The sequence below is a fragment of the Podarcis vaucheri genome (assembly GCF_965113315.1).
Source record: "Podarcis vaucheri genome assembly, chromosome: 2".
In the NCBI taxonomy this organism is placed as follows: Eukaryota; Metazoa; Chordata; class Lepidosauria; order Squamata; family Lacertidae; genus Podarcis; species Podarcis vaucheri.
Genome location: NC_138760.1, coordinates 73,366,713 through 73,381,971, shown reverse-complemented (window position 1 = coordinate 73,381,971; position 15,259 = coordinate 73,366,713). Strand labels below are relative to the sequence as shown.

General features: G+C 46.9%; 2 protein-coding genes across 5 annotated transcripts in view; one reads left to right on the top strand and one right to left on the bottom strand.

The window, feature by feature from the left end:
* Window positions 1-634: 634 nt before the first annotated feature.
* The window catches only part of SNCB (synuclein beta), a 46,214-nt gene continuing 31,589 nt past the window's right edge, over window positions 635-15,259 (top strand). The window contains exon 1 of one of the 3 annotated variants that reach the window (XM_082213593.1): window positions 635-690. In XM_082213593.1, the coding sequence (XP_082069719.1) occupies window positions 639-690 (52 nt within the window). In that variant the 5' untranslated portion in view covers window positions 635-638. Of the gene's footprint in view, window positions 691-14,289; window positions 14,544-14,889; window positions 15,088-15,259 lie in introns of those variants that run through there. The other 2 variants (XM_082213594.1, XM_082213595.1) reach the window with 2 other exon arrangements.
* On the bottom strand, window positions 5,680-14,129 carry EIF4E1B (eukaryotic translation initiation factor 4E family member 1B). Of its 2 annotated transcripts, XM_082213592.1 has the most exons (8): window positions 13,233-14,129; window positions 11,570-12,863; window positions 9,933-10,021; window positions 8,617-8,712; window positions 8,062-8,125; window positions 7,663-7,776; window positions 6,299-6,438; window positions 5,680-5,932 (listed from the first exon to the last, which is right to left on the bottom strand). In XM_082213592.1, the coding sequence occupies exons 2-8, from the start codon at window positions 11,573-11,575 to the stop codon at window positions 5,818-5,820; spliced, it is 624 nt and encodes a 207-aa protein (XP_082069718.1). In that variant the 5' UTR covers window positions 11,576-12,863; window positions 13,233-14,129; the 3' UTR covers window positions 5,680-5,817. The 2 variants fall into 2 exon arrangements, with proteins under 2 accessions (XP_082069718.1, XP_082069717.1); XM_082213591.1 differs by lacking the exons at window positions 9,933-10,021; window positions 11,570-12,863; window positions 13,233-14,129 and having other exon boundaries at window positions 8,617-8,975.

Sequence of the window (15,259 nt, the reverse complement as noted above, 5' to 3'; positions counted from 1 at the left end):
TAAAAGGATGTCACATAGAGGAGGGAGAAAGGTTGTTTTCTGCTGCTCCAGAGAAGCGGACACGGAGCAATGGATCCAAACTACAAGAAAGAAGATTCCACCTAAACATTAGGAAGAACTTCCTGACAGTAAGAGCTGTTTGACAGTGGAATTTGCTGCCAAGGAGTGTGGTGGAGTCTCCTCCTTTGGAGGTCTTTAAGCAGAGGCTTGACAACCATATGTCAGGAGTGCTCTGATGGTGTTTCCTGCTTGGCAGGGGGTTGGACTCGATGGCCCTTGTGGTCTCTTCCAACTCTATGATTCTATGATTCTATGTGTTGTTGATAACACATGCATTGTCGCATTGGTAAGCCAATTAGCACAAAAATTGTGTTAAGAATCCTTTGTCTCGGTTCAGTCCACAAGTGATAGCACTGAACAACTTGCTGTATTGCGTTTTAGCAGCTTCATGTTTCATTCTCCTTTTGAAGTTTCTTTGCTCCAGGATGGCCATTCTAAGAGTCACTTACAGAGAGTGTCCTGGAATGCTGAAATGTTGGTCCACCATTTATTTATTTTTTAAATGTTGACATTTGTGATGTTAGATTTCTTCCCATCTGTTCTTTTGCACAGAGACGGACCTGCTTGCCCTCTGTAGAATGCAGAAGAACATTGCTGGCAATGGCAATTGTAACATAAGAACAGGAACAGGTAAATAACCCCCCGATTACATTATTACCTGCTGTAATGGTGTTGCCAGAGTAAACACATGGGGACAGAATTAGCATCTGGGTCTGCTACAAGAGTTGGTCCCTGTGTTCATATGTCACATAGCCTGTTGTTGCTGGCAAGTAGCTCTTTTAAATCAGGGGACCGGGGTGCCAACTTGAATAAAATATTGTGGAGGCTTAGGTAAGCCCCGCCCTGCATAATCAATCACATGATGCAGTGTGCACACACCATTTGAATGTAAATGTCCATCAACTTTGTGGGGGCCTGGTCCCCTCAAATATTTTATTGTGGGGGCTGAAGCCCCCACAGCCCCTAAGACTTGGCTCCTCTGCAGGGGACTGTATATAAACAGTGTTCGAAATTCCCATTGTTCTCGGTGCATTTTGTGACAGGGAATTTCATTAGCATGAGGAGTTCCTGAGCTCTGGGCACAGTACTGAGCCTAAGATTTCAGATTAAACTGCAGAATGGAAGGAAATAGGACCCTTTTCTACATCCTCACTTCCAGTACTCTCTTAAGAATGGATGAGACCTTCATAAGACTACTAGGGGGTAGGCAGGGGAAGGACTAGACCATGTGAAAAATGAACATAATATTTTAGCAACAGTTCATTCATTTTCAGCTTTGTATTATTGTTATTTTAAAAAGTGCGTCTAGACATCCTGTTGTTGCACCCATAACCTAGGTTTAAGGTGCCATTTAGCTCCTAGCTTTCATATCTTAGTTTCTAACACTGCATATAAGCAAGTACAGGCTTCCCACCTCAGGCCTGTGAGAGGAGTGTCATTTTCTAGAATGGGCTGCAGATCATCAATTATACATTTGAGTGGTTTCAGCTAAGAACTGTCAGAGATAAGAACTGGTGTCCTGGCATTTTCTCTTCTGGGTTTTATATTAAGTTATTCCTATGTCTGCCCTTGTTGTTCTGATTTACCTCTTCATTGGGTGGGGATCATAGTTAGAGAGACACCTGATTTAAAAACTAGAATCTTGTTGCATCTGAACAGATACAATTGTATCATAGGCCTTGACTGTATACTGTATAGTGGATTTTGCTCTGGGTGAGAGCTGAAAGCATGTAGGTATGTAGCGTGATCAATATAAGGTGGTGCTTATATGTCTACTAGGAAATTACACTGCAGTGTCCAAAAAGTCAACCTTTTGCATGGACTGATCAAGGCTCAGGTTGATGATAAAGTGAAAGCTACTGAAGTTCTGCTGGAATCACTCAGCATTCTCCTGTCTAGATAATAAAATATGCAATCAATCTTAATAAATGTTAGCGACTTGTTGCATGAAATTCACCCTTAGTCTAGTTAGCACTTCTGTTCCAGTGACAGGATTTTTCAAGCATGCAAAAATGCATAATTTTGTAATGGGGGAGCAGAGGCATAAGGCTTTCCCCTGGGACACATATCCATTGCACATTTACCAATGTGGCCAGACACTATCTGAGATAGTAGTCGTTTTAAGTACTTCTCTGTATCCACATCCTAGGTTAAGTTTATTTTTTATTTACATTTGCTTCTCTTAAAAAAGGACTGGGAGTAGAAGCCCAGCCTCAGAACTTCACAGCTGGACTCACCCAGATACTTCTCTTCTGTCATTGAATAACACCTGGCACTTTGACATGAAACAAAGCTACCTCCATTTATGTTTTAACAGACATTGTTGAACCTTGCATTTAACTCACAACTGAGGCACAGGGTCTGAATGTGTGCGTAGCTGTTCCATTGCCTGCAGTGTTAAAGATGTGCTGACTTTTAAAAAAAAATATACTAGGGAACAGATGAGAAAGCCAAACATACAGAATCTCCAAGACCAGGCTCTGTCCTAAACACAAAGCGTTCTGGTATGGAAGCTGCTACCATTTGCACTCACACATTTTCCCATGGCAAATTGCAAGGCTGCTTGAGAAGCTCAAGGCCTCCGGTTCAGAAGCGCCTCATTTAGAGTTTTTGTCTTGGCCGTCAAAACCAACCCCCTCCTGTTTAGTGATTCCCTTGGTTTTGATTTTCTTCTTTTGGTTAGTTATTTGAAGAACTCTGTGCTCTTTCCGCAGCTGTCCTTAAAGAACATACAGTCATATTACAATGTCCTGTTTCAAAATCCAGCAAGTTACACCCTTGTCTTTGAAGAAGGAGAGGGGTCAGCAGAAAAAGGATAAGATGCAAATACTGTATACAGACCCAGTTCCCTAGCTGAAGCTAAAAACCAGGGGCTGCTATTCCAATCTTTCTGTTTTGAGCACTCCCTTTTACATGTTTGTCATCTAACAGCTCTGGCCAGCTTCTTCCTCCTTAACTGAAAGGGTTTTTATTTTGTTACTTTATTACCACCAATTTGGTCTTCCAAATTCTACTTAGCTTGCCTGTTGGCAGATTTCTATTTGATTAGCCTAAGTGTTCAGGCTCTATTATGCTGTTGCTTTGCTGCCTAAAGAATGTGACACTAACTGTATCATTTCATCTCTTATTACATAATCCTCTTATTGGATAAATTCTCTCACAACACTAAATATAAGTGTGCTCTGTTTTCAGAAACACAGCACAGCTTTTATTTCTCTCTCTCTTTGTGTGCGTTAGCACAAATCTTGTGTACCATGTTTTGCCCGCCACAATGTGCAAATCCTACCACACTTACCTGAGAGAGTAAGACCCATTGAACCAAATGGGGCTTATTTCTGAGTTGACATGCAGGAATCCATTGTTAGCTGAATCAAATTCCGTCTCCTTTTGCTGCTTCTATAATTAACTGTGACAAAGCACAATCTCCTTTTGAATCTAGAAATTGTATCCATGTCATGACCTGAATTGACATTTAAGCCTGCTGGTAACTGAAGTTGCCCATAATACATGCTTTTGCTGCCTCTCCCAATTTCTTTATGTACTGTGATAACATTCAGTTGTTGTCAACCTTAGCATGGGCCAACTTAGAGAAGCATTAGTTGATTGGTTGTGTAGGTTTTACTCAATTAAATTTGTGCATGAGCAAAGCAGTAATTTTGAAGCAAAAACATGATTTGTTTGTAGATGCATCTTAGAGACATTCCTTTTTATGAGGAAGAATGCACCTGGAGCCATCACTGAACCTTTTAAGCAACTTCTTGTATTTTTTTATGGGTTGGATTCAGGCTTAGTCATTCTCTGAGTAAACCCATTGAAGTCAACAGGACACAAATAATTACTAACTCAACTTCCACTGGTTTCAGTAGATCCACTCAAAGCATGCCTGCCTAGATCCAACCTAATAAACCCAACAAACTCCTGCTGCCTATGGATCATGTGTGGTGGTGTTTTTTAATTGATAATTCATACAGAATTTGGGTGGCCAACAATTAAGGCAAAAGCACTCAGTTAAAGTATATTTTATAACTTGCTATGATGCCTATTGTGCAATAATAGCTTTGTAACACACAGAGTGGCCCTCTATGCACTGACTGCAAATAAGAATAAGGAAAAGGAGTTAGATAAAGGTTGGTGGGACATTGACCCATTCACCCAAATGCACCAGCCTCCACTGTCCTTACTCACACACCTCTATATTCAGAGGATTAACAAAGACTGCCTCTGCAGAAGATAAAGCTGCTCTTGCATTGACACTCATTGCTCAGTAACAACACCCAACAAGGGGCCTCCTATATCACAGGTACCCAGTGCCCCTCATCAAACACACAAAGGCATCATAGTTTTGTTGAAGTACTTGGGCTCTTGGTATTTTCACCGAAGAGAACCATCCAGAGCTACCGTAGTTGTTATGACCAGACATCCTGCTGCTCACTTTGTCAGTTGCCATGAATGGGATAGTGCTGTGGTAGCCGCAGCTCTGAGTTGCAAGAGCAAGCCTGATATCATCTCTTATTACAGAGGCTAATCCCAGGAAGCAACCTCATTGACTTTCAAGTCAGCTCTGCTACCTCCTTAAGAGTCATACAAGCTGCTTCAGAACAGGAAGCAGGCCCTGCAATCCTTTTAATTCAGCAGCTCCTGCTTGCAGCAGAGGCCAGCCTGTTAGCACCAGGCTGCAGGGAGGTCTAAAGGACTGGTGGCTGAAGTCTGGCAGCAGCAGATTAGACTCCATCAAGATCAGTGGTGGTTGTTGCCCATTGGGTCAGGAGGGGAAAGCAACAGCAGGTGGAACCAGAGTCAATGACAGACAGTCAGCTAATTTTGCCCCCATCTCCTTCCTGCTGAGTTGAGTATGAGGAGGAAGGAATTGGCATGCACTGCTACCCCCTAGACTGGTTTGTAAGGAAGCAAGCAGGGAAGTGACTCGCTAAGGGCAGACTGAGGCTGGAGGGGCAGTGCTGCATCTGCCTTAACAGACCAGCTTCTACATGGGCATAGTGAGGGGGGGCAGGGGGCAGTAAAACAATAGAAATACTTAACTGACCAATCACGTTGGTCCTGCCCCCTCCACAAAAATCCTGGCTGTGCCCATGCTGCGGACTATACCCACCTAAAAACTACCGCAATACAAGTATTTATACTAGAACTGACTCTGAGTCTTCCTGCATTTAGCAAATGCATAGTTGCTCATATGAAATAACTGAGCATGGGTAGGCCACTCTTTCTACGTTTCTCCTTATGGGGGCAGCAGAAGTCAGCCTTCCTTCCATCAAAACCTGGGTGATCCAAGAAATCCATTTGTTTTATTCAGAAACCTGAAAAGCTAGGAAGGCTCCAACTACTGGGGGTGGGGGGGAGAGAATTCGTGATTGGTATTTTTTGGCTCTAAAAATCTTCAGGTTTTCAGACATGCCTCTATCTCAGTGTCAAAAAAGATCCCAATCATGTGTCAGGGGTGCATGTAAGAACAGCAGACTTGTGTGCAAATGGCACACTTAGTAACGAAGTTCAGTTCCAGGCAAATCCTCTCAGTGCAGAGGAAGGGAAACAAAACTTAGAAGATGGATATTGACTCTCAAGAGTGGGTGGTTTCCTCCAAAGTTCCAACTCAGGACTAAAAGAATACAACCTGTTTAGCCTCAATTCTTTAATAATGTTGAGAGCCAACAAAATCCATGGGAGTATTATGCCATGATATACTCATCCATCCTGCTTCCCCAGAGATCCTGCCAACTTCAAGGGCCTATTGTAGTGGCTTCACACCACAAACTTGTTCTTCATGAGGGAGCCACTCTTGGTGGCAGTGTCTGCATGAGCCTGATAACCAATCACCACTTTGGAAGACAGGCCCAGGCGTTCCTTGTAAACACGCCTGAAAGAGAAAAAATTAATAATTAAGTTGTGCTCAAGACAGCTACCTATCTTAGCTCATCTCTCTTCTGTAGTGTGTATGCACATATCATCCATTTCCACCAAAGAGTCCTTTCCCTAGGCTGCTATAGACACCTACAAACTCATTGCATGGTATAGCTGGCATTCTTCATGCATAAAGGCTTCAAACTCTTATAACACACACACACACACACACACACACACACACACACTCTTTAGTAATCCTGTTGGTGTTTAATTATACAAACACGCTCTGCCTTACATAAGGTGGTTGGCATTAGCCCTCCTGTGTGTTGCTCAGCATTTCACACACACATCTCAACAAAGGGAACTGTCTGTCAGCTACCCGATATGTGTTACGCCATCCCGGTTCTCTGCCTCCTGGGTCCAGATTGCGATCTTGTCCCCCTTAGCACGGATGTTGATGACGGCCCCACAGACATCTTCGCTGTAGTCATCAAACATCTCTCCAATCAGGCACAGCAGCTACACAGAAAAGGAAAACCTATGAAGCAAACAGGGAACCAGATGCAAGCTACTGCTTGATGTACCATGGTTAAATACAGTGGGGAATATTTCTTGCCTCATAAGGGTCTTTAAGCTGTTTTCCTGCCCAAACAAAAGAGCTACACTATTCGGGGAAGATCAGAATAGCTGGCTCAGCTCAGAAATCCAGCAGGCATCAGAGGGATTGGGGATGAGTGTGTGTGTGTGTGTGTTGTGTAGATAGGAAAGTCCATCTGAGTAGATAAACGCCAAGCATCCTTTCCTCTTCCCCTTCATCTCATGCCGCCATGTGGTTGCCTGAACACAGTAAGCCAGCCTTCACCAATCTGACATTCTCCATATGCTTTGGACTACCAATCAGTGTTCAAAACTCCCATTGTTCTAGGCGCATTTTGCGACAGGGAATTTCATTAGCGCAAGCAGTTTCTGACCTCTGGCCATAGTACTGTGCCTAAGATTTCAGATTAAAACTGAAGAATGGAAGAAAAGGAAGACCTTTTTCTGCCTCCCCACCTCCAGCTGCTCTCTGCAGACTGGAGAAGAGACCCTCTTAAGAATATTAGAGGGGTGGACAGGGGAAGGGCTAAGACCATGTGAAAAATGACATAATATTTTAGCTGCAGTTCATTCATTTTCAGCTTTGTATTCTTGTTATTAAACAAAAAATGTGCCTAGATATTCAGTTGTTGTGCCCATAACCTAGGTTTAGCTCCTAGATTTCATATCTCAGTTTCTAACACTGCTACCAATCCCATCAGCCCCAGCCAGCAGAACTGGTGATGGGAGTTGGTAGTCCAAAACACCTGGAGAGCAGCAGGCGGGCAAAGACCTTGGGCTGAGAAGGGTCACTTTGGGGAGCAGCTTCCACCTGCCCGAGAGAGAATGGGAAGTACTGTATGCCCAGCACTGGCGGAGGAAGAGGAGTGGGGGGAGGAGTGCACCACCCCCAGCAGCACGATCCCCAGGGTGCCATCGTTGCTGCCGCCCACGCTGGGCGCCCCGCCCCCACAGGCTGCACACCCCTGCAGGAGGCACACCACGCCCCCAGGACAAGCGCCAGCCCCGCCCCCGCCTGCTCTCCGCACCCGGTGCTGGTGCATGAAGCTCCGCCACTGATGCCCAGCCCAGAAACACGGCCAGAAAGCAGGGCAAATTCCACATTTCATAAAGGAGAAGCACCCACACAGCGTTCTGCCTACTTACAGTCTCCAGCCAGAAACGGTCAAGCTCTGCATGCCGCTGCTGCTTGGACAATGTGATAAGCCAACGCCCACCACGCTTATTCCTGTTATCTTCCCACATCGGTTCAATGCCATCCTAGAGGAAATGCAGGATCTCAGTATATACAGCTCTTACACACACACACACACACACACACACACACACACACACACATCCCCCTACATGAAGTTGCAAGGCTTTCTTAGTCCATCACAATGCACTTAGATCCACAGCAAGCCACGTGTAGCCCTATGGTGTGTGGGAAAGCCCATACAACAAGAGACCCCAAGACTACCACTTGAGAGCCTGTTTCGCCTCCCTATAGGAGGCACGCAGCGTGAACAGACCAGGAACAGACCAGGAATAACCAGCAGGACTTACCTTGAAAAGGGAATAGTCGCAGCCTGATGTCAACTTGCTGGCCAGTTGGATGTTGCTGTACAGCCTGCAGTCTCAAGGAGAGAAGACAGATATGTCAGGAGAGCAGAATGGGTGGACTTGTGTAAAGAACCTACGGCTCCTGATGTTGATGCAAGGTATCTTGCATGAATAGTCCCAAAGCAGGTGGCCCACCCTGGAAACTGCCTTGAGAGAAGTTTCCACTAAATCCAGGCAAATACCACAGGAAACTATGGTTCATTCGGAGCTCCCTGTAGCACACATCTCTCTCAACTACTTTTAACTTTCAAGTGCTGCTTAGGACTTGTGTAGCCTGCAGATACAAGTACATGGTTTTCAAAAGTGAATGGACTGGAGAACCCTGCTCCCATCATCCCTGACCATGCCAGCTGGGTCTGATGCAAGTGAGGAGTCCAGCAACATCCAGAGGGCCACAATATTCCCCACTGTTGGTTCAATCCCACAATGGCCTTCCTTCTTCTAGCAAGGCTGTTCCAAGGTTTCTAGCTGTCAGAGGAAGGACTGGAATGCACTCACGCCCAGAAGTCTTCCACGGTGTCAAATTTGGTGATAAGCCGCAAGTTATCCTGCCAGGTCTTACTCTTGTCATTTTTGAAGAACCAAAGGGCCCACCTATGGAGATGAATGGAAAGCAAAATTAAGCCACTAGCTATGAACATCAACACTCCCCTGCGTGAGGCTCTATGTACACACAAAGCACCCAGCACATCTTGCCACATGTGTTGTGCTTGAATGCTGCCTGTTTGGAGTAGAAGGTGCTGTGTCACACTCTTCTCATTTCACATTTGATTAGACCCACTGTAAAAAGGCAACCTTAAGGTGGGGTGTGGGTTGTGCTGATAAACAATGTGGTTTTGTAAACCATTCTGATTTTTATTTTTTTTTGTATGAACAGCAGTATATAAATTAGTAAAACGAATATTTTCTTGAACTTCTCCAGAGACACAGATGCAGGTTCTCTCTCCTTCTCCCAGTGAAGGGGCAAGGGAATATAAAATAGGAGTGGTTTCAAGAGATGAATGGTAGGAAATTCAGGACAGAACAATGGAATAACAGCAAATACATAGGATTTGCTGCCATAAGATGTGATGGCTACCAACTTGGACAGCTTTAAAAGGGGATTAGGCAGATCCATGGACAATAAGGTGATTGATGGTGACCACTCATGATGGCTACACATTACCTCCAGTATCAGAAGCTGTATGTGCCCCCTGAAAATCATGTGCTAGGCAACAACAGAAGGAGGATGCTGTTGCCTCCATGCTCAACTTATGGGCTTCTCTATAGGCATCTTAGTTAACTAGTGTGGGAAACAAGATTCTGAGCTAGATGGGCCTTTCATCTGATCCAGGAGGACTCTTCAAGAGCATTCCCCACTCCTCCCTCCTTTGAAAAGGAGGAAGCAAGAACAGGGTGAAAGTAAATGATTTTTCATGTTTAACAGTGATTTATGGAAGCACACAGTAGCATCGGAAGTGTTCCTTGAAACCAAAAATAGCAAGGATTTCTTGGCAATGAGTATCTGCTGTATCATAGCACAGCTCCCTTGGCCACATTTGGATGCACCTTGCCAGGATCTTTTTGGTTAGCAGCCATCAACAAGCAGGGAGAAAGTGAGCATTAACATCATTGCACTGGAGGGGAGATCTGGGAGATTCAAGCATTTTGGCGTTCTGCTAGCATTCTGCCTCTGATTACCAACTGCTGGGAATCGCAGGAAGGTCGAGTGCTGTGGTGCTCATGCCCAGCTTGCAGGCTTCCTACAGGCATCTGGTTGACCACCGTAAGAGCAAGATGCTGGACCAGACGGGCCACTGGCCCGATGTACTTACCTGTTCTGCAGGGGGTGCTTGCTGAAGCATTCCACAGCCCCCTCTTCTCTCTTGGCCTTGCGCATCCACTGCTCCTCCTGAGGACTTGCCTGACGTTTGGAAAAGTGGACAATTCATTACAACAGGCACTACAAGCTCCTTGTACACATTCACCCCCAGGCATGGGGTCCCCTGTACAGGCTACAACTGGCTGGACAAACAGCAAAGCCAGATAGGTTGGGGCAGCTATGTGTTTTGTTTGAGCTCTTGATCTCTCCCAGGACAGCAATAAAATCTGGGAAATTATTATTATTTTCATCTGAAACACGCTTCTATAGAGGAAATTCGTGTTACATATATTGTCTGTGTTTTGCCAAGAATTCAGAAAGTGAGTGTATTCTTACACAGCTTTCAGGAAAAAAACGCTTCACAGGAGAAAGAGGAGCTGCTCCCAGCTTTATTCTGGCTTCAAGGAGGAACATAGCCAGCTTCCCTGGGGCCCAGGAAATAGTTGACAGTACCTGGGGCAAAGGGATCAAAATCCTACACACAAAAGGACAGGCCACCAGCTGCCTCCTCCTCCTCCAGCCTGCTCTAGGGTACAGGACAGAGCATTCAAAAGGGCACTTGTTTGCTGCCTGATAAACGGGATCAGAGAGATCAAGTGCTGCTGATGTTATTTTCTGCCCTTTACCGCACTCTAGATGGCAGTGATGGTGAAATGGGCACCCCTGCCAGCTCCAAAGCTTCCTGTCCACATTGGTTTCACACAGCCCTCTCTCAGGGCAAAGAAAGAATGCTATACAGCATTACATTTAGAAGAAGAACTTGAAGGAGGAAGACCTTGCCAAGCCAAGTAGAGCAACCAAAAAAAGCTTTTGGGTCCTTAAGAGAACTAGGCAAATTATTGCCTAGCTTTTTCACAGCCAAGTGCATTAAAGCCAGGCCAGTCTTGGCCATACTTGCAGTGCCCTCGAGCAACCGTGTGAAAATTGCATACGTAAGCAGACACATTTAGGCTCTCCAGGGACTAGAGTCACCAAGATCAATACATGGCAGACCAAGGATTGGCAACTCCCCACCTTTTTTTTCTGGCAGGGACTGTGTACCTTTAATAGCTGCATGACAAGCAGAAATTCTGTAGGAGACACTCCCTTCCCCCCCCCAACATGCAATGCATTATGGGAAGAGCATCTCAGACTATTGCTAAAGGTACAGGAGCCCTGGACGAAGCAGCCCTGCAAGCCATGGCTGGGCCTCCTACAAGTTTTATAGCAGGGACTCACCACAATACCAAAGTAAAGTGGTCACTCTACTGGGAATAGACACTCTGGAACACATCCCAGCATAAAGCTCAGTACTGTGCACACTTGCTCAGAGAAGTCAGGTTCATTGAATTCAATATACCCTTGCTGACATAATCATACACAGAACTGCAGAACTTGCATCAGACAAGATGTTCAACATACAGAACAAACACTTGGCTACATCCAGCCTAGCTTTTCCTACCCTTCAAGAGCAATAAGGTCCCTGAAAGCTAAACAAGGAGCTTTGGAGGTAGAACTATATTTCAGGAACACAACAGCCTCACAGTTGCAGGGTTATACCCTAGGGAGAAAGAAGAAAAAGACCTCAGCAGAAAGAAAACTACTACTCACCATCATTAGTGCTACGGCCACCACTTTTCCAAGAAAATAACTGAGCCTACCTCTCCAGGCTTCCTTTTTATATAGAAAGCACCTTTGAGCACCGCCTTTAACCTAGAAAATGGTTTTGTTAAAGAGCCAGGCCTTTTTTGTGTGTCATTCCTTCAAATGCTGCCATTGTAGAAACTGTAACCCCTGTCCCTCTTTTTCGGCTGGAACACAATAGGGACCCATGGCCCTCTGGATGTTGCTGGAGGCCAGTTCCCATCATCCCAAGTCAGCATGACCAAAGGTTGGGGATAGCGGGAGTTTTAGTCCAGCAACAACTGGAGGACTTTCCTATCCTTGATTTAGGCCAATGGGGTCACTTAAAAGTCACTGCGTTCAAGACACTAGATCAGAGGTGGGGAGCCTTTTGTCCTCCAGATGTTGCTGGACTATAACTTCATCATCCTTGTTCATTGGCCATGTTGGACAGGAGTTAGAGCACCACAACTGGTGGCCACAGGTTTCCCATCCCAGTACAAGATCACTGTGTTCATGTCAAAATTAAAAGGCAAACAATATAGGGCCATCAGAGATATTGTCTCCATGGAACTAAGGTATCGTGAAAAGCTCAGCCTCCAATAGGTAACCAAGGCTGCTTTGAAATAGGTGGTTCCAAAGCCTGTGTAATGTAAGGGACAACTGTTGCTGAAGATTGCAACCAGGTGCTCTTGGCTTGGCTCCACCTTACTAATCAGGCCTTTAAAAACATAGCTTGTAAGAGGAGATAATTTTTCAAGTGTGCCATTCTAGGTTTCGTTAGTGTTGCCCTCGGGGCTTTTTGGTGTGTGGGTGGAGGGTGGGGGAGAGATCTTTAGCAAATCTATAGTACGACTTAGATCTGTGCAGCAACCTTGGAATTCTGTCTATAGCTCTGATACAACCACACCACAAAAAGGGTACTGTAGAGCTGGGAAAGTTGCAGAAAAGGACAACCAAAATCATCAAAGGGCTGGAGCAACTTCCCTATGATGAAGGGTTGCAATGTTTGGGGCTTTTTTAGCTTACCAGAAAGACAAGTGAGCAGGATATAAGCAATAATGCCTTAGAGAAATTAAATGCATATATACATTATATAGTGTGGCATCACAGAGTGGGAAGGGAGCCTATACACACACATACATACACATAATGATAAGCATGTTAAAGCTTACATGCACATAAAATTATTTACAATGACCGTTCATAAATCAGTCTTGATGGTAACACAAAGATATTGGCACTGGTAAACTAATGAACACTTGTAGTGGGATTAAAGCACCTGTAGTGGGACGCGGGTGGCACTGTGGGTTAAAGCCTCAGCGCCTAGGGCTTGCCGATCGAAAGGTCGGCGGTTCGAATCCCCGCGGCGGGGTGCGCTCCCGCTGCTCGGTCCCAGCGCCTGCCCACCTAGCAGTTCGAAAGCACCCCCGGGGGCAAGTAGATAAATAGGTACCGCTTACCAGCGGGAAGGTAAACGGCGTTTCCGTGTGCGGCTCTGGCTCGCCAGAGCAGCGTTGTCACGCTGGCCACGTGACCCGGAAGTGTCTCCGGACAGCGCTGGCCCCTGGCCAATAGATGTGAGATGGGCGCACAAACCCCAGAGTCTGTCAAGACTGGCCCGTTCGGGCAGGGGTACCTTTACCTTTACCTTTAGTGGGATTATAGTTCAATTCAGGCTAGAGGGGATAGAATTTAACTTCTTGGTAAACTGTAATTCAGTGACCTCCCTTTGAAGTTTTTTATTCAAGGATGATTACTTAGGTTAGTACCAAGCGTCTAAAGAGACTGAAATCAGGGTAGTGTCCTTCCTGATGTCAGATTTGTGCCCCCTTAATTATGTGCATAGACCTGTTTGTCCTAGGTAGAGTTATTGGCAGGTGATGCCATAAGTCACATTAGATGAGCAGGTGAATGAACCCCTGATGTTGTCATCTGAGAGAAGAAAGTGTCCTTAATCCAGGATGGGCTGTAATTCATTGATGATAACATGCAGTGGCTTTAGCTGGGAATTAAGGTGGTAACAGGTAGTGCCTTATCACTTTCTCTTCTTAGTCTGTCCTATGTACTACATTGTTCCTGAGTCCTCAATCTTGCTTTGTTCTTTGGCTCTTTCACTTGATTGGGCGAATATTTTAGTCTTTAAGGAATAAATACATAACTAATATGTTTTGTCCAAACACTGCGGGGGGGGCAACAGCCCTCCCACTACCGTTTTCCCCATCACGCTCCCTGTGAACTAGTGCCTAATGCTGCCCTTCCTCCATGTATATCAAATCCCTTCCAAAAGCCACGATCTAAGCAAGGGCACATCGCATCTTGTGTGGCAACCCAGAAAAGTGGCATCATCCGTGGTCTGCGATTCTGCATCCTTCTGCCTTCTTAGCTGTGAGCCACTGACTACGTGCCTCTCTCTCTCGTTCTCTCTCTGTACGTGCCAGCCCTCGACTCCTCTCTGCTCCCCATCTCCCCAAATCACCGCCGCCATCAGCCACGCGGCAGGCTCCACAGCTCCCCCTATGTGTCGGGGCAGGTAGGCTCCTTTGGCGCCTTCTTATCGGATGCCCCGCCCCAGGTCAGCGGGCCGGCGGCCTCTCCGCGCCAGGGCTCCCGCCGCTGCATCCGGGCAGGGCCGAGGGGCGGGGAGCGCGAGTTGCGCGCTATGATGAAATCCCCTCGCCGAGCGGGTATAGGGCGCGCGGCGGCTCATTGCAATATTCGGCGGCGGCGGCGGCGGCAGCAGCAGGGCGAAGGCGCCGGCGTCTCCTCGGCTCTCCTCTTCTCCACCTCCTCCTCTTCCTCCCCGCCGAGCTGCTCCATGGCAGAGCTGCCCTGACTGCCCCGCTGCACCTCGCCGCCTGCTCCACTGACCCTGCCCAGCCGGCTCGCTCGCTCTGGCCCGGAATGATCTGAACCCCCTTAGCGGAGACGCACCCGAGTCCAGCGCTATCGCCGATCGCAGGTGAGCAGCGCCTGGGCGCGCTCCTCTCGCTCGCCCCTCTGGAGATCGGATTGGGGGCGGCGGGCGGTGGCATAAGGTTTGGCCTGGAGGTGAATTCCCCCCTCCATCAGTGCGCAGGGCGACGGTGCCGCTATCTCTCTTTTCGGGAGGGGGGGTGGGATATATACCCCCACACCATCTCCGCAAGCGTGCCCCCCCCTCGGGAATTGGAATACTGATGGAGAAAAGAGATGGCTTATATTCCTGGATAGGAACACCACACCCTACAAAAACCCCACCCCAAATAATTGGCAGAAAAGGAGAGCGCAGCAGCGTCTCCTGTCCTCACCCTTCCCTTCCCCTCCCCGGTTTCAAGGACACGGAGTCATCCCTGTTTTGACGGCTTTAATCCTGGCTAAATCCCAGCCTCTCTTCCCTCTTCCTGTCTCTCGGGGGATGCGGGAGCGGATGCTTTTGAGGAACGGGGCTGAAGAGGAGCGGCGCTTTCCACCCCCGCGTTAAAATGCCCAGGAAGGGAGCAGCTGCAGCCATTAGAGCAGGCGAGGTAGGCCGGGAGGATGGGGATGGTCATGGCAGCAGCCGAGGAGGAGGATGGAGGGTGACGGCGGCCTTTGCAGCACTAACAGCTGTCATCAGACTTGTTGAATCCGGGGCAGAAGGTTGCTTTTGTCATGGCACCGAGCTGGGCTCTGCACCTGCTCCCCCAGCCTTCCACC

Bases quoted from the DNA above. Each gene is read 5' to 3' on its own strand.
- EIF4E1B (XM_082213591.1), bottom strand. From the start codon at position 8,819: ATGTGGCAAGATGTGCTGGGTGCTTTGTGTGTACATAGAGCCTCACGC. The intron at 8,126-8,616 runs GTGAGTGCATTC...TTGAGACTGCAG, and splicing joins ACCGTGGAAGACTTCTGGGC to GCTGTACAGCAACATCCAAC. The intron at 6,439-7,662 runs GTAAGTAGGCAG...TTTTCTGTGTAG, and splicing joins ACCGTTTCTGGCTGGAGACT to CTGCTGTGCCTGATTGGAGA.